Source organism: Nematostella vectensis, chromosome 9 (assembly GCF_932526225.1).
Source record: "Nematostella vectensis chromosome 9, jaNemVect1.1, whole genome shotgun sequence".
Taxonomy (NCBI): Eukaryota; Metazoa; Cnidaria; class Anthozoa; order Actiniaria; family Edwardsiidae; genus Nematostella; species Nematostella vectensis.
Window position 1 is genome coordinate 895,855 of NC_064042.1, and position 20,533 is coordinate 916,387.

The 20,533-nt window shown below is 42.5% G+C and overlaps 1 protein-coding gene across 3 annotated transcripts; it reads right to left on the reverse strand.

Moving 5' to 3' along the window:
• Positions 1 to 1,865: 1,865 nt before the first annotated feature.
• On the reverse strand, positions 1,866 to 20,444 carry LOC116611665. Of its 3 annotated transcripts, none has more exons than XM_048732592.1 (23): positions 20,279 to 20,444; positions 20,069 to 20,134; positions 19,702 to 19,755; positions 19,536 to 19,631; positions 19,300 to 19,401; positions 17,527 to 17,582; positions 17,158 to 17,191; positions 17,023 to 17,078; positions 13,982 to 14,057; positions 13,875 to 13,902; positions 13,611 to 13,714; positions 13,113 to 13,169; positions 12,954 to 13,037; positions 12,514 to 12,597; positions 11,580 to 11,679; positions 11,298 to 11,431; positions 10,834 to 10,948; positions 10,368 to 10,448; positions 7,560 to 7,617; positions 7,120 to 7,342; positions 3,395 to 6,902; positions 2,904 to 3,043; positions 1,866 to 2,704 (listed from the first exon to the last, which is right to left on the reverse strand). In XM_048732592.1, exons 2-23 carry the CDS (start codon positions 20,123 to 20,125, stop codon positions 2,129 to 2,131), a joined length of 5,823 nt encoding a protein of 1,940 aa, XP_048588549.1. In that variant the 5' UTR covers positions 20,126 to 20,134; positions 20,279 to 20,444; the 3' UTR covers positions 1,866 to 2,128. The 3 variants fall into 3 exon arrangements, with proteins under 3 accessions (XP_048588549.1, XP_048588548.1, XP_048588550.1); XM_048732591.1 differs by having other exon boundaries at positions 20,069 to 20,139; XM_048732593.1 differs by lacking the exons at positions 11,298 to 11,431; positions 11,580 to 11,679; positions 12,514 to 12,597; ... (11 more) ...; positions 20,069 to 20,134; positions 20,279 to 20,444 and adding an exon at positions 11,219 to 11,265.
• Positions 20,445 to 20,533: the final 89 nt, after the last annotated feature.

The window sequence follows — 20,533 nt, forward strand, 5'->3', positions numbered from 1 at the left end:
GTGTGCAAAACCTATATTACTCGCAAGAGCTGGTCTTCGATAATCATCTGAGAGTTTAAGGTTTTGAAAGTTTACTTAAGGTGACATGGACTCGAATCTCGACAGTTTAGATTATTTTCAAAATGACATGTCATCGTGACAAGAACAACGTTTAAGCCCAGTATTTGGTCCCGTAAAAAAATCTGCAGAATAAAAGCAGCCATATATTGTTCTAAAGAAATTATGCTTATTAGACAACCATTAGCTATTTCATTGGCAAATTTTTCTTTTTATTTGGATACATGGAATAACATATCTCTGACTATACCCATCTTGTGGCCTAAGGGCAGCAGATCAATTTCTTCTTTAGAAAGTAAAAAATCAAGCAAGACTAAGGGTGAAGGTTCAACTCTGAATATTATAAAATCAATTTCAAAGACCCACACTTTCAGATAAAAGTGATTTTTAGAACTCATTTTATCATTTCTACCATTACTATCGCCGTAAGCATCTAACAGTTTTTATTTTATCTTAACCAATGATAGGTTTTGTAAATTAGTATTTCTCATTCGAAAGTTATATTGGGTTTGTAGAATGCCCCTAAAACTATACATCTGTTCCTGGATCATGTGACATTAAAGACGGACTTACGTGTTTAAATTTGTTCAAATAAACAAATGCATGTGGCTACCATTGGTTACCCGAATTTCAAACCCGCTTCGAGGGTACAGCTAGCCCGGCTCTTTTTTTGGGAAAAAAAGATCAAAGAAATGGATTTTGAGAAGGGGAATGCAGTGTAAGCACATTTATGCTATTGCTGCAAGAAGAAAAAAAAAACTAAGATTACTATTTCATTAGAAATCTGAGCGGATCACGTCCTGTTTCGCTCGTACATTTGACTCACACCTCCTTTTTCTCCGTCCGATTTATCTCAGTCTAATCATAAAATGTCACTAGAAACTATGGTATTTTCGCGCATTCTTTTCGCCCGAGCGAGCATGCAACACGACTGACGGCCGATCGCCAGCGAATTTGATCGCCAGTATCTGACATTTCTAGATATCGGTGATTTCGATCGCTAAGTCTCTGCGATAAAAATCGTTAGAAAAATTCGCCGTCTCCGAAGTAGACAGACCGGGGTCTTTTTCAGCCGGCGATTGAAACTCGTTCGTACGCGTATGCAAAATCGCCTAGTGTGTCGTAGGCACCGATCAGACGCTCTACTGCATTTTTAAGTCAGAAAAAAGGCGGTGAAAATGTCAGGAATATGGTGAGATCAGGTATCAGGAGGCCCAGTGTCAGGAATATGGTAAGATCAGGTATCAGGAGACCCAGTGTCAGGAATATGGTAAAATCAGGTATCAGGAGGCCCAGTGTCAGGAATATGGTAAGATCAGGTATCAGGAGACCCAGTGTCAGGAATATGGTAAGATCAGGTATCAGGAGAGACAGTGTCAGGAATATGGCAAGATCAGGTATCATGAGAGACAGTGACAGGAATATGGTAAGGTCAGGTATCAGGAGACCCAGTGTCAGGAATATGGTAAGATCAGATATCAGGAGACCCAGTGTCAGGAATATGGTAAGATCAGATATCAGGAGACCCAGTGTCAGGAATATGGTAAGGTCAGGTATCAGGAGACCCAGTGTCAGGAATATGGTAAGATCAGGTATCAGGAGAGACAGTGTCAGGAATATGGTAAGATTCACTGCTGCAGACTAAAATTTCCCTGTGATTGTTTCGCTGCCGAAGAAAAGCGCAAAAATATAATATAGCAAATCCCCAACCATGGAATGGCCAAATGGGTTATTTATAGAAGAGCTCCTGCATTTTCTGATTTATTCACCAAGACCGCAAAAAAAAAAAAAAACAAAAACAAACAAAGGCCGTGGTGCACTCTATATTACAATATTATGAAACCTCTAACCAAACGCTTGACAGGTAAATGTTAGGTGAATACAAGTCTCTTCTTATAGGCCCTGTTTCATTGGCAAACTATTTACACACCGAAAACATAGACAACACGACCTGAAGCATCATACATAGCGTCAGCCATTATACTGCGTAGGGTACATCGGCTAAAAGATCATCGAAATATCGTGCCTCTCGCACACAGTCATCAATATTTAAATGGAATATTTGCCTTCGTCAAGGTCCAGCTATTGAGCTCCTTGACATCTTGCTAGTCCTTCTGGGTTTCGCCGGTTTCGAGGGCTTGCTAGTTTTAGCAGATTTGCCACCTCTAATTGGTTTTGCAGGTTTACTAACCTGTTTCACAGGTTTACTCCGTTGTTTGACGTGCACTTGAGGCTGCGACTCGTAGCGCTTCGCTTTGGCCTGGTCCACTCTTGCAAGGGACCTCTTGATGAAGTCCTGCTTCCGCTGAAGGAAGGCGGCTTGTAGAGGGATGCTGTGACTGTCTGGCGGCAAGGATAGGGTATCACTCTCAGTCTCCTCGCGCGTGTCACGCGTTCCATCGCGCGCTTCAAGTGGTCCCTCATGAATCTGTGCGTCTTCGCGCGGGTAACGTGCTTCCTCACGCGGCGAGTGATGTATATTCTCCGCTTCCAAGCCCTTCATAGTAACAGAAGCTCCGCTTCTTGACAACATCTCACCTTGATCGCTGAATCTGCTTGACATGCTTGCCGAGTGGGCACTTTGTGATAGAAGGCTCCCATGATTTGATATGTCGGACGTATGGATGGAGCTTATCCTATCCTGCTCCTGAGACAACAGATTTGAAACACTATAGATAAAATCTACCTCAATAGGGGCTTCTACCAACAGTGTTCTATACTTGAATCACAAGACAAGTGATCTAGATAAAACTTAAAATGCGATGCCATAATTACTAAAGACGATGGAAATAATGCAGTTATAAATTCTTCGAACAAAACAATCAAGTTTGTAAAGTATTTCGTACCTTGCTCCCGCCTGATTGTTCCTCGTCATTAACGGTCGTAAGTCTTTCGGAATTTTCAGATGATTCATGCCTGAAGTCGGACATGGAAACCTCGGACACAAGGCTACCGGAAATGAGCGAAGCGGTGTTACTGGGGCGATCTGAGGAGAGAAAAAATAACTTTGCTCGATTATGTTGGATATTGTACAGTAAATCCTAAAGTTCATAGGCTCGGGCACTTGAAGTTCACAGACGTTTCGAGGTTACTAGTTACGAGGACTACTAGTACATGGCGTTCTTTTCGATTTTCCTGTGGTGGATGATTTGACGTCACAGGAAACCCTTACCTCTCTTCTGTAGGCTGGCTATTCCCAGCCCCCTTTTGCATCAAGGCCAACCACAGGAACTCCGAAGAGAACGAAAGGGACTAGCCTGGCTTGCTACATCTTCATCAGTTAGGAGTGGCAATTTCCTGACGCATATATTTCACTTGAGAATCAAAAGCAACGTACCTGAAAGTTGTCGAGACGAGAGATCGTATTTACGATCATCGCTGCCAGTATCCAAATCAGCACCATAATCGCGGGTCTCGCTATACGCCGTACTTGCCGAATATCCTGGGATTGTAGAATGGTCTAAGTCGGCGGAATGCCCGGGACTGGTAGAAAACCGTGGGTTTTCAGCAGAACGACTTCCTGAATGCCCAGGGACGGCAAAATCACTCTCTGGATACCTTTGATCGGCAGACTGTCCTCGACTGATAAAATAGCGGGGGCTAGCTAAATGCCCGGGGCTAGCTTCATACCTGGGACTTCCTACATGCCCAGGGCTGGCTAAATGCCCGGGGCTAGATCGATCACCTGGTGTGGTAGACTGTGAAGCAGTTGATGGTGGGACATACAGCCACTCATGTTCCCCGGGGCTGAAGGCGGACTGTTCGCGCAAGACAGGACCAAGGAAATCAGAAGAAGAGTTTTCCAACTGCCATCTAGAGTCTTCCGCTAATGAGTTGTCTTGTGTATCATAGCGCATTGGGCTGGAGTGCTCTCTTGAGAATTTCGGATGAAATGGGGTGGCTGACGGAGCAGGTCCCAAAGCGCTGATTGATGAGGCGCTAGCACGTACGGGGACATGACCTTCGTCTTGTTTGTCTTGCGGGTGTGGTCTACCATGAGACGTTACAGGTCCAATAGCACTGGATGATGACCCGCTTGCACGCACGGGGACATGCCATGTCCCTTGTTCGCCGCCAGTATATGCTTCGTCTTGTCTATCTTGCGCGTTTGGTCTATCATAAGATGGTACAGGCACAAAAACACTCGAGGACGAGGCATCTGCACGGGGAGGGAAACGCCAGTCGCCTTGGCCACCATTGGCCGTACTCGCGATGGGTGGCCAAAGACTTGTGGTGGAGCTCCCAGCGCGCATGGGGACTTGCCATACCCTTGGCGTCTTCCCAGGGTAACTTAATTCTTGTCCAAAACCAGGTCTTCTCGAGAAATCCTCTTCACCTTGTGTCTCAGTCTCCACCCTAGCTCTCATAGTCTCCATTGGGGGCCAGGGACTAGTAGTAGAGCTCCCAGCGCGCATAGGGACCTGCCAATCCCTTGGTGTTTTTTCGGTGAAGGGCAGATCTTGCCGAAAGTGGGAGTGCAGGAAGTCGACAGAGCTTGTGCTCGCTTTTTGGGGGATAAACCACTGTTGTGTTTGAGGACTAGAGCTTGTACCGCTGCTTTGAGAGTCCGAATGAGGACCGGTAGAGATCACGCGATTGTACACATCTCTGCCAGGCGAAAAAGGATCACTGTAGAAAGGCGTGGCTTGGTTGGGTGTTTCACTTGAGCGTTGAGACGTCCCAGATCGGGATGGAATGAACCAGCGCTGATCCTCCTCAGAAAAAACCCCAGGTTCGCCGATGCCAACCTGACTTGAAAAGCCTTCACTACTTTCCTCAGACACTAAAATTTCATGAGAAATCTCCACGGCCCTGCTACCTTCTTGAATCCTAGACGAGGGGTCAATCGAACGACCAGTTGGGCCTGGTTCTTTGGTGTCGATGTTGGCATGTTGGGGCGTGGCTCTGGAACATACTTCATCATGTTTAGACTGCCCAAGATAATTTGGTAAAGGACTGTAGACAGTGTCAGACGATGTTATAGTAGAGGACTGTGAATAGGTTAGGGCACTAGAGCTTGAACCTTGTGAATCAGTAATAACATTACGGACACTGATTCTAGTAATAGTAGAGTGTGTATCACCGGTACTTGATCTTGCCTGCCATACAGGGGTTGGGACTTGTGCTCTGTTGGGATCTTTTGGGCTCATGTTGGTATCTTTGGTATGAGCATTCAGATCTAAACTTTGTCTATACCGTCCAAGGAAATCCCCAAGAGTATCAGGCGTGGACCTCCCACTGCTGCTGTTCTTGGTGTCAATAAACTGTTTTGGCAGGTCTACAAGGGATTTAGTCGATGTTGAACTGTCTTTACCTCCTGCCTGTGGACTGTCCGTTTGGTGTAACCCCAACTCTCCAAGAGGACTGTCCATTCGTGGTACTCCTGACTCTGCCTGTGGACTAATGTATCCATGGCGCTCAATGATATTCTGGTAGTACCTCATGCGTCGTGTCTGTTTCTCTTGTCTTTGTCGGATCTCCGCCCTTTGTGCCTTGATCAATTTGCGCTCTTCCTCCCACTTTTTCCGGTACACGTCCAGATAACCAGGAGACTGACCAGTGCTAAGACCGGTCTCATTACTCACTGAGGGTCCACCAGGGCTAGGCCTGAGTACTGGATCTGCTCGCTTTGAAACCGCAACACCTTGCCTGACACTTGCCAGGACATCAGAAAGGTTTGTACTAGTGGGAGAGGTACGATCCCAGTTAAACTTCTGTACATTCGTAGGGACAAAAGAGGGTTGAAGATGGTCTACCATTTGAGGCGACTGCTCTTGAATGCGAACTCTGTCTGACTCTGTACTATGGCTATAAGAGCTCAAAGACTGAGAGAGCAGCTCCTCCTGATCTTGACCACTACTTCCCGACGACCTTGGCGACTGTAGCATCGGGGAGACAGCCAAAGTGTAACGGGCTGCAGAACTTGGAATCCAGGGTGTTGGCCCGGAGTACATACTGCTGGGTACGCTAGAAGCAATACTGGAAGAGGAACTAGCTGACACGACCTTCAAACCCCAACCAGGTTCCAAGGGAAAAGGGTACTCATAGCCTGGTTTTCTGGTGGAGCTGTTATCAGCAGAGGTGCCTGATACTATCTGGAATCGTCCAGGTGATTGGGCACTTGAGGGCTGTTGCCCTGATGCAGAGCTTGGTGGACTTGAAGACGCCCCACTCTCTCCTTCATCAAGACTTCTCCGGATATCACTTCGAGCGCCTGTAGACATACCACTAGTAGTGTCTGAAGGCTCCTCCTCAGTTTGCTCCAGCAATCTTAGAGACCCGGATTCCAGAGTACTAGTGTCGCTAGCCTGCCCCACCAGTGATCTAGAATGATCAGAAGGATATTGCGTAGAGGGGAAGTTCCCAGTTGATCGTTCCTGGGATGAAATATGCTTTGCATCGTGAGCTGGATAAACTTCCTCAACAGGGGCCACTGGTACCCCAGAGGACGTGTTCGGATCCTGCATTCGAGCTATCCTTGCATTAGAAGAGCGTTGATCTTCTGTAAAAGGACGTAACCTTTCATCGGGTAAGCTGTACTGATGTTGGGGTAGTGGCACACTTTCACTAGGAGCATCACACGCATGTTGGGTGGATAGTATTCCTGTACTAGATGTTGGGGTGGGCCCGTCTGGACCCCCAATCACCCCTTGTTGAGGTAGAAACCACCCTGTACCCCTGCCAGAGTCTTTCATAGAGCCGGTAACATCCATTAACTTGTTGTGGTATTCCTTCAACTGTTCCTCGAGCCTCTCTTGGATCAACTTCTGCTCTTGTAACTGCATTTTTAGCTTTTGCTGCTCCAGGAGATGCTGCTCTTGCGACAGAGCGGAGGTCGATACGGGCTACAAACAAATCAAGAAATCTTGGTTACGGCTTGCAGCAACGCCAACAAAGAGGGGTTGCGGACAAGAGGGTATCATACACGCTACGTATCCCATCATTAATAAGTTCAGAAATCAATAAGTAAGGGGGGTAATGAATTCAGTTAGTCACAGAACGCCATCACTAGCCGATTAATACAAATGTTATCTCCACGCGACTGACAGGACAACAGCATACCTGTTTGTCCTCGGTCTCATCAGTGGTTGGCGTGACAGCTCTTGCTTGCTTTGCCACCTCAAAAGGATGAAGCAATGCGCGCCCCTTATACGGCGAGGCTGCGTCATCTTGGTCTGTGATGTCCCGCGTCGAGGGGCCCTGAGGCCGGTCTAGCATTGCAGGGGCTGATGGGGTGTCATGAAGGGGTTCTTCTTCTTCTGCGAGCGGGGTTAGCACTTTTGCACTGAGAAAGATATCGAAAAATAAACATATCGGAAGAATGCTTTGCTATATTTTTAAAAACATTGTCTATCAATTGTCTATTAGCAGTGTTCTTATATATCATTATATAGTGCTGGTATTTTTCAACGTTTTAACATGGTTTTCCCAGCATATAATGTGGCATCGCCTAACCTGCCTAATTCTGGCAACTTCTCCTATAAAAACCTTTATTTGTTTACCTCCTTTGTGCCTTTTTTCCAGCAGGTCTCGCAGCTGACATCTTTTGGTCGGCGATGTCTGATAGCACAATACAATAATTCATATCAATACCGAAATTTGGACACGTGGAAATTTGTGTTAGGCTGTCATCTTTTCTATTATCTGCTTTGTATTTTCGCGTAATAAAAACTTCAGAGCGTAAATTGCCACTTTTAACGACTGTTCCTTGACAGATGTTACCCACAGGGGAGGGCAAGGAATGTTACCCACAGGGGAGGGCAAGGGCAGGTTTTTTGTTCGGCCTTCGTCATCACCGTTTGCGCAACTACGCGACCACCCCTGGACAAAGGATCGAAGTTCAAATTTATTCCGTCAGTATGCGTATTTGTTTACAAGCATTATTTGATATTTTTAAAAGTATTGAGAATTATTAACCCAACTGATAAACAGCGCGGTCTTCAGCCAGTTCAGTAGGAACGCGAATACAATAGCCTGACGTCATTGATCAAAACATTGAGGCCCAGTCTCCCTCGCTCTCAACCAAATTCACACCAGATTTCAAGATGGCAGATTAGAGAGCGTTTTGTCCATTCGACTCGATTCTGTTTATCGCAGAATTATGTAGGGCAACGAGCAAACGTGTTGACATTGTTTATTAGTTAAGCGATTTGAACAACTTATACGCACTACTACATTCCGAGACGATCGGATAAAGTATACTGGGGAGAAGTTGGAATCGTGCAAAGATTTGTCATATGGGACTAATTTAAGTTACCAGTAGAAGAGGTAACTACATGGAGTAACTTTGAACATTATTTGTTTTTTGGTTAGTATTTTGTATAGTGGATGGAACGGCAACTGCGATGAGGCTTTTGTTTAGGTTGTTTACTTCGCAAAGTCAACATGTGGTCCGAATTCGACCTCGATGGTAGTACTCTGCGATTTTCTGTTTTATTACATTGATGGAATTAGAGCCTTCACGATAAATTTGCTTGGTTCAGCATTTTATTGGATATTTCGCTATCTAAAACCCATACAAGCGCTCAACCAAAACGAGAAAGGATTTGTGTTTTTATTGTTTACTCTACAAAATCAACACACTAAAGAGTAAATTTTGCTTTCTTGTTCTTTGTGTTGTCTTGAACCTGCAGATCAAATCAAACAGTGAAAGTCACATAGTTGGAATTCGCAAGACCCTTATATTTTAGTAGAGGCATATAAGATGTATCAATGATCAAATAAATAAAAGTTACAATTGTAATATTTCCTTGGTATCATCGACCGATCATCGTCGACCATTCCGATGCTCTGTCTTTGGCAATTCTTGGCACATTTTAACCCTTATAACACTTTTAGAACTATAAAAGGACTATAAGGACTATATTTCAAATTACACACACGATAGGTAAGGCGAAACACAGGCTTCATCTCACTTCATACAACTGCTCTGATAACTCTATCGCGTAGATGAATAACAGAGATGTTACTTCTCAGAGATGTGCACTTTTTACTAGAGATGTGCACCTCACGAAATTTGGCGAGGGCATAGATTATTCATCACACAACCGGGGAAAAATAGTCTCATCACTTAAAAAAATACATAAGCAAGCTAAAATCAAGGTCCAATATGTGTACCTACCACATTCCTCTTCCAATATGGCGGACAAGACACTCGGTGCGCTATCGTCGCACTTCGATAAATAGATATTAATTTGAGAACTCTGGCCGTATTTCACGTCGATCTACTCCTCTAACCTTCTTCTAGCTTATGCAACAATCAGCTCCCGTATATAGAGCGCGGGCGCGAAAAAAAACCCCAGCTTTTCCGGCCTGCTGCAGTTTTCCAGTACGACTGATGCGTGACCTCGGTTAGACAATAGAAATGATTGCGTTACGCGTTCCTCCTGAACTGACTGAAGACCGCACTGATAAAAGGGCCGAAATGCTAACAAAAGATCCGTGAAATGTGACAAACTTTAGGCGCCCAAAAATCTAATCCAGTTTGTCAGGTTTGAAGCCGGCTGCAAATAAACATATTTCGTTAAGGAAGATTATTATTCTGAAGTTTTTACGTCGAGACTTCTTCTAGGGTGGCCGTGTAGTAATTGGAACAAACGGTAAAAAAGGCAATTTAAATACACACTTTTTATTAAATATTCTTGAATTCATAATAGGGGCGGACCACCGTGACTTTGTGTGCCCCTAGTGTGGCCACACAGTCTTCTTTATTGTGTGCCCCTAGTGTGGCCACACAGTCTTCTTTATTGTGTGTCCCTAGTGTGGCCACACAGTCTTCTTTATTGTGTGCCCCTAGTGTGGCCACACAGTCTTCTTTATTGTGTGCCCCTAGTGTGGCCACACATTCTTCTTTATTGTGTGCCCCTAGTGTGGCCACACAGTCTTCTTTATTGTGTGCCCCTAGTGTGGCCACAGTCTTCTTTGTGTGCCCCTAGTGTGGCCACACAGTCTTCTTTATTGTGTGCCCCTAGTGTGGCCACACAGTCTTCTTTATTGTGTGCCCCTAGTGTGGCCACACAGTCTTCTTTATTGTGTGCCCCTAGTGTGGCCACACAGTCTTCTTTATTGTGTGCCCCTAGTGTGGCCACACAGTCTTCTTTATTGTGCGCCCCTAGTGAGGCCACACAGTCTTCTTTATTGTGTGCCCCTAGTGTGGCCACACAGTCTTCTTTATTGTGTGCCCCTAGTGTGGCCACACAGTCTTCTTTATTGTGTGCCACTAGTGTGGCCACACGGTCTTCTTTATTGTGCGCCCCTAGTGAGGCCACACAGTCTTCTTTATTGACGAATGGGAGTGTAACCATACGTACCTTCTTCTTCATCAGTTGTTTGCCGTCTCTTCCAATCGTCTCGCTGTTTTTGGATCCTTCCAAGAAGGCGTCGTACAGGGTCTGAAATAAACGTTGCACCTTATCATAAACCCAAGCCGTATAGTTGTGGCTACTATACCATTGAATGTCACTAACTGAACAAGGCTGGCCACGCAGCCATTATATTATTCCGCTAAGTATCGAGTCGAACAAAGCATCCATTTTCATCGGCTAATTCAAGCGGGTAACAGAGATACAAATACCATCAATAAAGTATTTGTCTTTAATCGTAGGTGATTATCGTTATTTGATTTTAATCGTAGGTGATTATCGCTATTTGTCGTAGGTTATTATTGAAGTTTTCTTGCAAACATTTCCAAATGTAAAAAGCATAATAAAAGAGCATAATATAAAGCATAATAAAATAGTGTTTGATCGACACTCATTCGCCCATGACCACGCTCACCCTGCCGGGTAGGAATATCTTCTTTCTCCACAATGCTCTCCTCGTCTTCGCTTCTCGAGTCATCCCTCTCGCGGCTGTCTTCAACAGGTATCACAGTGACCTCTTGTGTCTTAGGCTAAAAATCCACCAGAAGAAAAAATGTACGTCACTCTACGTGTTGCATAGTATACATTATCGTATACTTAATGGTGTGGATCCCACCTAATCCACCTTTCCCATACTCCCCTCCACTACCTTACACTCATTTCTAGTTCTATAGCTTTACCATATCCCGTGGATCCCTTGCATACCCTCCCGTCCACTACCTTACACTCGTCCCTAGTTCTATAGCTTTCCCATGCCCCGTGGATCCTAATGGACTCAAACCCTTCCCAACCCTCCCTACCTTGGAGTTGTCCTGTAGGTCAACAACTATCTCATGCGCCATGTTGGATCCCACAGGACACAACCCTTTCCCCCCCTACCTTGGAGTTGTCCTGTAGGTCAACAACTATCTCATGCGCCATGGTGGATCCCTTTGGACTTTCAGATGACGCTGGAGGCTGCAAGGGGGAACTCTCTGCTCTCTCGAGTGCTATCGTCAAATCTCCTGTGTAACCTGAAAGAGGCCGTGTAGAAATATGTTACACCATAAATTGTTATAAAACAATTGGCGGGAGGTAAGTCCTGCATGTACAAAAACATGTGCTTTGGTTGAGCCTCTTTTGTTTTGTAAAGATCCATGTTGTATTGTCAGACTAAAGTACCTGTTTGTATCATGTACATGTCCTCGAAAGCTTGCTCCAAGTCTTTCTGCCGCTCTTCAGCGTCCTCCACGCGTTTATGAGGGGGCTGAAATATCCGTACCTACCAAAAGAATACAAAAGTGAAAAAACAGGTACACATCGTAGTCAGTGTTGGGGCAATACAGCCCACTGATATAAGGTTGTTGCAGACAAAAGTACATAAGATTATGTGTAAAAATTACTACATAGCTTTATCGGGCTTGATAGACAGATACATTTCAATGTATGTTTCTGTGTCTCGAAGTCTTTTGATATTATTTTTTCAAGCAACTTGCAACACAATTTTGGTTGCATTCATTGGGAATATTGCAGAAACTTGTGTAAAAATTGTAAAAATGTGTAAAAATTACTACATAGCTTTATCGGGCTTGATAGACAGATACATTTCAATGTATGTTTCTGTGTCTCGAAGTCTTTTGTTATTATTTTTTCAAGCAACTTGTAACACAATTTTGGTTGCATTCATTGGGAATATTGCAGAAACTTGAAAATCGCTGTAACAGGTTATTAGAAACTGCAGTTTTTAATTGCACGTGAACTCTCCACAAATATTTTCAAATTCTTCCTTCCTTTGGGGATTCTTGATTGTTTTACATTCCTATTGGCTTCTATAGAATTCATTGTCAAGCGCAGGTCAATGAGATAGATTGCTTGTCAAATGCTTTATCATTGAAAAAAAAAAAAAAAAAAACGAATGCAAAGGTCAGAAGCTATTTAGTGGAATCGTTGGTCAGAGTTCGCAGTATAATGAAAACTGCAGGAAGACATTGACAGTATGGTCCACGCCGCTTGAGATAGCAAGGAGAGCTTATAACAAAAAGAGAAAGAGAAATAAAATATATATCTGCTGTAGAGTGAGCTGCATTAGAAAACACCCAAAGATTGTTCGAATTACCGGTATTCTCGCGACAGCCTCTTGTCTTCTCTGCCGGTCGAGCCGCTCAAGTCCGCTCAGCTCAGTCATCAATGCCTTGTGATCCTACCAGTATAGAAACACCACATGGAATAAAGAACAGCACAGTAAGTAAGGGTGTCATTGCCTTGTGATCCTACCAGTATAGAAACACCACATGGAATAAAGAACAGCACAGGGTGAGGGTGGAAAAGGATGGGGTGCAAAGGTGGGCGGAGAGAAAAGTGCCTCTCTTAAAGACGAAGTTGCTATTAGTTTTTAAGAAAAGACGGGGTGCAAAGGTGGATGGAGAAAAAAGAGTACCTCTCTTAAAGACGAAGTGGCCATTTTTTAAGTTGCCAGTTTTTAAGAAAAGACAGGGAAATGCAGTAAAAGGCATAAAGTCATAATCCTTTACCAAGTCTTATCAAGTAGCATCTTACCTCTGCTAGCTGGTGCTGGGCCAGAGCGTGTTTGTGCCTCAACCATGCTTTCTCTGTCTGCTCTGCTTGACTGCGCTTAGATGCCTAGATGGGTTATATAACAAATGGAAAATCGTGACTTAAGGGTTTGTCTTGAGGCATGACTGAAAGCGCAATCACCTCAATAACATTGTCGATGATTTCTCCCACTTCTTCTGCAGCCTCATTTGCATTGACCTGTGGATGAAACTCATATCATTCAACCTGAGGTTTAATGTGAAGGTAACATCCTGGTCTTTGTGGTCTTTGTGGTTCCTTGACACAACATTTAAGAATCTTACATGTCATCTCTTAATGGTATTTTGTTCACCTTAGGCTGCTGGCCTGTATTTAGGCCTGTAGTTAGGCTGCTGGCCTGTATGTCCCTACCTGGTCATTCCACTAAACTTTCTGCCTAACTCTAACAGGATGCTGGCCTGTATGCCCCTACCTGGTCATTCCATTATACTTTCTGCTTAACTCTACCAGGCTGCTGGCCTGTGTGTCCCTACCTGGTCATTCCATTATACTTTCTGCTTAACTCTACCAGGCTGCTGACCTGTACTGTATGTCCCTACCTGGTCATTCCATTATACTTTCTGCTTAACTCTACCAGGCTGCTGGCCTGTGTGTCCCTACCTGGTCATTCAGAGCTGGCTCTCTTGTAACTTGAACCACTGGTTGCAAGTGGTAGTGAGTGGATTTGAAATGCTCTGCATTCTGTGGCTGTACCTTCTGTTCACCTGGGGAGATGGATTGATTTTTTTCCAAGTGCAGACAAGAAAGAGAAGAACAAATTGGTAAAGATGCATTTTTATTATTATAAAATTTGAAGTTTGTAGACACACCAAAGAGAACATATCTGCATATCTGCTCAAACAGATTCTAGATGCGTGTACTAACCATGTGTTAGCCTTGACAAGTCAAAGTTCTGAAATAAGGACAACACGAGTCAGAAATCAATGGCCATCTCTCAAATGGGCCCAGAAGTGCCTTCAAGTGGAGCATACCAGTATGGCATCCTTGGGCCTGGGAAGAGAAGCCATATGGGCTGCCCTTGCTCTTTCAGTTTCCATTGCACGCATCCTAACAAGAGAAATTATTGTGTACAGCAGTGGATAGTAGCATATAAGATTTTTTTTTTAAAAGTCTGTGATGACAGGCAAATTTACAGCTGAAATAGGATAGTGATATTTAGAATTCAGCAACTAGAGGTCTATCGCATTCTGAATTGGTTGAGCTTCTAATGGTCTATTAGTGATAGACAGTGAGTAGCGATATGCTCAACGAGTTAGTGACAATTTTTTACAGACTTAGATAATGCTATCCCCCCCCCCCCGAAAAAAACAACAACAACAACAAAGGCAACATCGATAAATTTACCATTTCATATTTTCAAGTTTTTCAAATTTCAGCTGGAAATTCCTGAGAGATGCTAGATGTATATAACATTTTTTTTTTGCAATAAGTTCACATTTTGCTGTAGTCAAACAGTATTTTATGCTTCAGTTCAACAACACATGGCACTGAATTCAAAGTCAACTCGATGCAATAAATGCAAGCGGCCATTGTCCGGCACTAAATTCAATTAGAACAATAAGACCTCTCAGCAGGACTCTTGGACTATGCTTTGGAATATACCCTACAGCCTCATGGTCTGTTGAATCATAGTCCAATCAGCCTCATGGTCTGTTGAATCATAGTCTAATCAGTCTCATGGTCTGTTGAATCATAGTCCAATAAGCCTCATGGTCTGTTGAATCATAGTCCAATCAGTCTCATGGTCTGTTGAATCATAGTCCAATCAGCCTCATGGTCTGTTGAATCATAGTCCAATCAGCCTCATGGTCTGTTGAATCATAGTCCAATCAGCCTCATGGTCTGTTGAATCATAGTCCAATCAGCCTCATGGTCTGTTGAATCATAGTCCAATCAGCCTCAAGGTCTGTTGAATCATAGTCCAATCAGCCTCATGGTCTGTTGAATCATAGTCCAATCAGCCTCAAGGTCTGTTGAATCATAGTCCAATCAGCCTCATGGTCTGTTGAATCATAGTCCAATCAGCCTCATGGTCTGTTGAATCATAGTCCAATCAGCCTCAAGGTCTGTTGAATCATAGTCCAATCAGCCTCATGGTCTGTTGAATCATAGTCCAATCAGCCTCAAGGTCTAATTGCTAGTACACTGAACAAAAAAGCTTGGGGAAATCATCTATTTGAACACCTTATTTATTACTATTAATCATTCTTGGAGAAATATTTTGTATAACTACTGAATCCACAGTTCAATAACCAAACCCTGACATTCCTAATCCCTCTATACCGGCCCGTCTTCTAAAGGAGACTGCTCCGGAAATCACACCATCTCTGTGCAAGCTCTTCAACAAGTCTCTGAGCTTGGGGGCTATACCACAAGAGTGGAAGGAGGCAAACGTGGTGCCTGTGTTAAAGAAGGGCGAAGCAGAACTCACGGAAAACTACAGACCGATTTCACTGTTGTCCCTGGTGTCAAAAGTCCTTTAAAGGTCTGTGCTTATTAGCTTCAGTGATGGACTAAGCTAGATGGTTAAGGCGTGTCAACACGGATTCCTCAAAGGAAAATCTTGCACATCCAACCTCATAGAAGTCCTAGACTTCTTAGGGGCTCAGTTGGACAATGGGGGGCAGGTTGATATGGTATATATGGACATGTCAAAAGCATTTGACAAAGTTTGTCACACACGTCTATTGCAAAAGTTGCGTGACTTTGGATTTGGTGGCAACCTGCTCCAGTGGTTCGCTTCTTATCTGACAGGTCGCCAACAGCGCGTAACTGTTCCAGGTGCTATATCCAAACCTCTGCCCATCTGCTCCGGCGTCTCACAAGGTTCCATCTTAGGGCCGGCTCTCTTCCTAATCTACGTGAATGACCTACCAGACGTAGTCAAGAGTAGCCACAAGAGTAGCCATGTTTGCGGACGACGCAAAGATCTACAAGCAGATCAAGACACCTGCTGACGCTGCATGTATTCAGTCAGACCTAGACCGTATGGACAACCGCCGCTGGACTTGTCTTCAACGAGACCAAGTGTAAAGCTCAAAGGTTTACAAGGAAGATGAAGCTGGTCGTGATGAACTACACTATAAAGACCAAAGTAGTTGAGGAAGTGAAGACAGAGCGTGATCTGGGGGTGCTCGTGTCAGACGACTTAACATGGAACAATCACGTCCACAGCCAAACATCTCGCGCAAATAGACTGATCGGCTACATAAGAAGGAACACAAGATTTTTAAAAAACACAAATGTTAGGCGTCTTCTATACTTAACCTTAGTAAGACCGCTCTTGGGTTATGCCACCCAGGTGTGGGCCCCTCAGGCAATAGGCCTTATTCAAAATATGGAGAGAACTCAGAGGCGTGCCACTAAGTACATAATGGGACTTTCATTTTTGACAGAAATATCATACAGCTCTAGGCTCAGATCTCTGCATCTTCTCCCTCTAATGTACTGGCACGAGTATCTGGACTTAGTATTCTTTTTTAAAATGACCAATGAACTTCTAAATCTAAATCCGTCACTTCTCCCTACTATACGTCGCACAAGGCAAACAAGATCCTCCCTAAACTGTGTAAAGTACATGAACCCAAGTGTAAAACTACAACATATCAGAAATCTTTTTTTACCCGTACAACTAGGATATGGAACTCTCTCTCCAGTGAACTGAACTTGATTAACTGCTCTTCTTTAAGCTCTTTCAAATCTGCCATTCTAGACGACTACTTTGCCGCCTTAGATTTCTACGACGCGGAAGACCCGCGTACGTACAAAACTGTCTGTATTAAGTGTAATTCGTGCCGTAGTCTCGCTCGTCCTGCAACTTGTTGTAAATAGTCTTTTTACATCTTCTATCATCTGTTGTAATTATGTAGTTTTTAAAGGGTCCGCAGTAAATGGCCATGCTGTTGCGGCTACCCTGCTTATTGTGGCGAAGCTAATAAAATAAATACTGGCCCCCGACAACAAAATGAAATTACTGTAGCCCCTATTATGCTGACCAACTGGATGCGCTTACCTCGCTTCTGCTTTGTCAAAGTCAGACTGCTGATCTTGAGCCCGATCAATCATAAGCTAAAAGCAAAAATCAAGAAAGACATTAAATTTACAAATAAAGCCATTCTTTAGCACTTAAGTTAAGCAGTATACTTGCCTTAATCATTGCTTTATTGTGTCGCTCCAATGCTCTGTAGGATAAAAAATACTTTTTGTCAAATGGTGTAACAGTGCAACCCTTACATTGCAAGGCATGTTACCATTGGACAGTTTTGTGAAGTAAGCCAATAAGGTTTCACTACCTCTCACTACCAAACCAGTGTGGAAATAATGCTTCTTATTTGCTGATGCACATCAGAACATGATGAAATCCTCCTAATTGTAAAGTCTGTGCCAATCAATGCATTGAATGTAGGCAGCTTTAAAAAAACTTTGTCTTAGTGACCACAGTTAGTACATGTTGCACTATCATTTGTTCCTCCATGGCTGGCAGCTAAAAGTGCTAACTGGGAGGCAGATATCTTACTTTTTCTTTTCTTCCTTTGTGAGCTCTCTGTGGTCTGGCTTCTCTGCATCCTCATCCTTAAACAAGTTATCAATTTTTGTCAAATAGAAACAAAATCTACAGGCCTCTCTGCATCCTCATCTTTAAACAAGTTATCAATTTTTGTCAAATAGAAACAAAATCTACAGGCCTCTCTGCATACTCATCCTTAAACAAGTTATCAATTTTTGTCAAATAGAAACAAAATCTACAGGCCTCTCTGCATCCTCATCCTTAAACAAGTTATCAATTTTTGTCAAATAGAAACAAAATCTACAGGCCTCTCTGCATACTCATCCTTGAACAAGTTATCAATTTTTGTCAAATAGAAACAAAATCTACAGGCCTCTCTGCATACTCATCCTTGAACAAGTTATCAATTTTTGTCAAATAGAAACAAAATCTACAGGCCTCTCTGCATACTCATCCTTGAACAAGTTATCAATTTTTGTCAAATAGAAACAAAATCTACAGGCCTCTCTGCATCCTCATCTTTAAACAAGTTATCAATTTTTGTCAAATAGAAACAAAATCTACAGGCCTCTCTGCATACTCATCCTTGAACAAGTTATCAATTTTTGTCAAATAGAAACAAAATCTACAGGCCTCTCTGCATACTCATCCTTGAACAAGTTATCAATTTTTGTCAAATAGAAACAAAATCTACAGGCCTCTCTGCATACTCATCCTTAAACAAGTTATCAATTTTTGTCAAATAGAAACAAAATCTACAGGCCTCTCTGCATACTCATCTTTAAACAAGTTATCAATTTTTGTCAAATAGAAACAAAATCTACAGGCCTCTCTGCATACTCATCCTTGAACAAGTTATCAATTTTTGTCAAATAGAAACAAAATCTACAGGCCTCTCTGCATACTCATCCTTGAACAAGTTATCAATTTTTGTCAAATAGAAACAAAATCTACAGGCCTCTCTGCATACTCATCCTTGAACAAGTTATCAATTTTTGTCAAATAGAAACAAAATCTACAGGCCTCTCTGCATACTCATCTTTAAACAAGTTATCAATTTTTGTCAAATAGAAACAAAATCTGCATTGTATATATGCAATTTAGATACAGTATACAGTAGATAGTGTAGAGCAAGATCACAACAGGGGATTACATGTTACTACTTCTACAGCAACAAAAAAAAAAACAATTTAGATAGCCCATACTTGCACTTGAAATACATTTTTGAGAATTTTAGACTAGGGCTGCACGACTTTTTCAAATATTCTTTGTCATTGAGCTTCCCTTCATAGTAATACATTTTTACTTTCATCCCCCTATACCAAAATAAATTGCAAAGGCAAATGCAATGCTCACTATAAAAAGGATATGAGAGGGGTAATACATATGCGCTAGATTTTGGTGAGTGACTTTATTGTGTGTTAGGTTAAAAACTACGTCCTATACTCCATCAGTATTTTCAGACATTATTCTCACTCTTAGCTTCTGTGCTTCTTGCAATGGAGGCCTGCACATAACTTTAGTGACTTTATTGTGTGTTAAATTAAAAACTCCATCTGTATTTTCAGACATTATTCTCACTCTTAGCTTCTGTGCTTCTTGCAATGGAGGCCTGCACATAACAAAGTCTAGCATGGGTAATGGCTTTCAGTGGGCACATCTCTTTTATTATTTAGCAAGCACACATCACGCATTTCTAAGAACATTTGCATACTCCTCCATTGAAAACGTTTCAGGGGGAAATCAATCAACATAAAAAATAAAATCCTTTTGTGAGAATACCTTGAAGGCGGCATGATGACCTTCTCCAAACCCTTCAAGATTTTCATGGTACTTTTTCTCTAGACTTGCTTGCTGCACCAATTGCTTCTCCTTCCATTGTTGCTGTAGATTAGAGAATTTTCAACGTCAAGTACCGAAATCTCGGAACTTCCATTTCAAGTAGATTTAATTGCCTAAAATTGCCTACCTGGCACACTACCTGTTTAGTCAACAATAACATATTTTGTATTAATTACCTTGAGCTGTTGTGAAAGAAGTTCTAATTCATTTTCCCGCTTGTTTTTCACATTCCTTCTCAACTTGAGTGCAAATGCTTTTTCTTGCTCTCGCACCTAAACATAAACAAATAAATGAACAAAAAAACAGGTTGTTGCAAGTTGTATAATAAGTAAATAACCATACCTGTTTAATACGAAGTTTGCGACGTCTCTCTATTTCAGCCTGTATAAGATTATTCTGAAATTAAGGGAGAGAGTAAATCATCTAAAGCTTCTGAAGACAAACAAGCCTAGATATTAGGATGTTCTTGCAGTGTAGTTACAGGTAGTGTGTTTTTATTGAGGTTAAGTTTAAATGGAACTTTGTGAGGATTGCTAAAAATGTATTAACTGTATTGGGACTCCACGCCGGTAACAAAATTAATACTGCCCATATTTTTTAAGTTCAATGAGAAAATACGGTAAATTTTGATGATAGAAACGAGGACTACAAAACAATCACTTGGTGTAAAATTTGAGAGCATTACTTATAACTGTACACTACTATTTACCGCCTCATTCGGGCTTGGTCTCAAGCCTGGCTTTGGGGCACTTCTATTCTTGATCATCGCTCACTCCTGAACTGAAAAGAACCCATCAAACGTATTCTAGAGTGGAAGACGTTTGCTTAAAAGTTATGATCTAACATATCAACCATCAACATGCTCAAAACACTTGCAATCTACGAGCTACTAGAATTTGATTTATAACCAGTACTATACCTGTGCTAAAATGCAATGTAAACGTATCGCTCTCATGTTTTTTACTGTTTTTGTCTTCCAGTTGACCAGATACCTTTTAAATTTTGACTTTTTTGTAGTTTCAGTTCAGTTCAGTTTTCGCGCTTGAAATATTGTGTCTCGTTTCCAGACCTTCCAAGTTAACCACAGGAGCCCCAGAACTATTAAAACGCCGCGAGAGAAAAAAGAAGAAGAAGAAAAAACATGCTGCTGGGAGAGGGGTATGAAACAAAATAA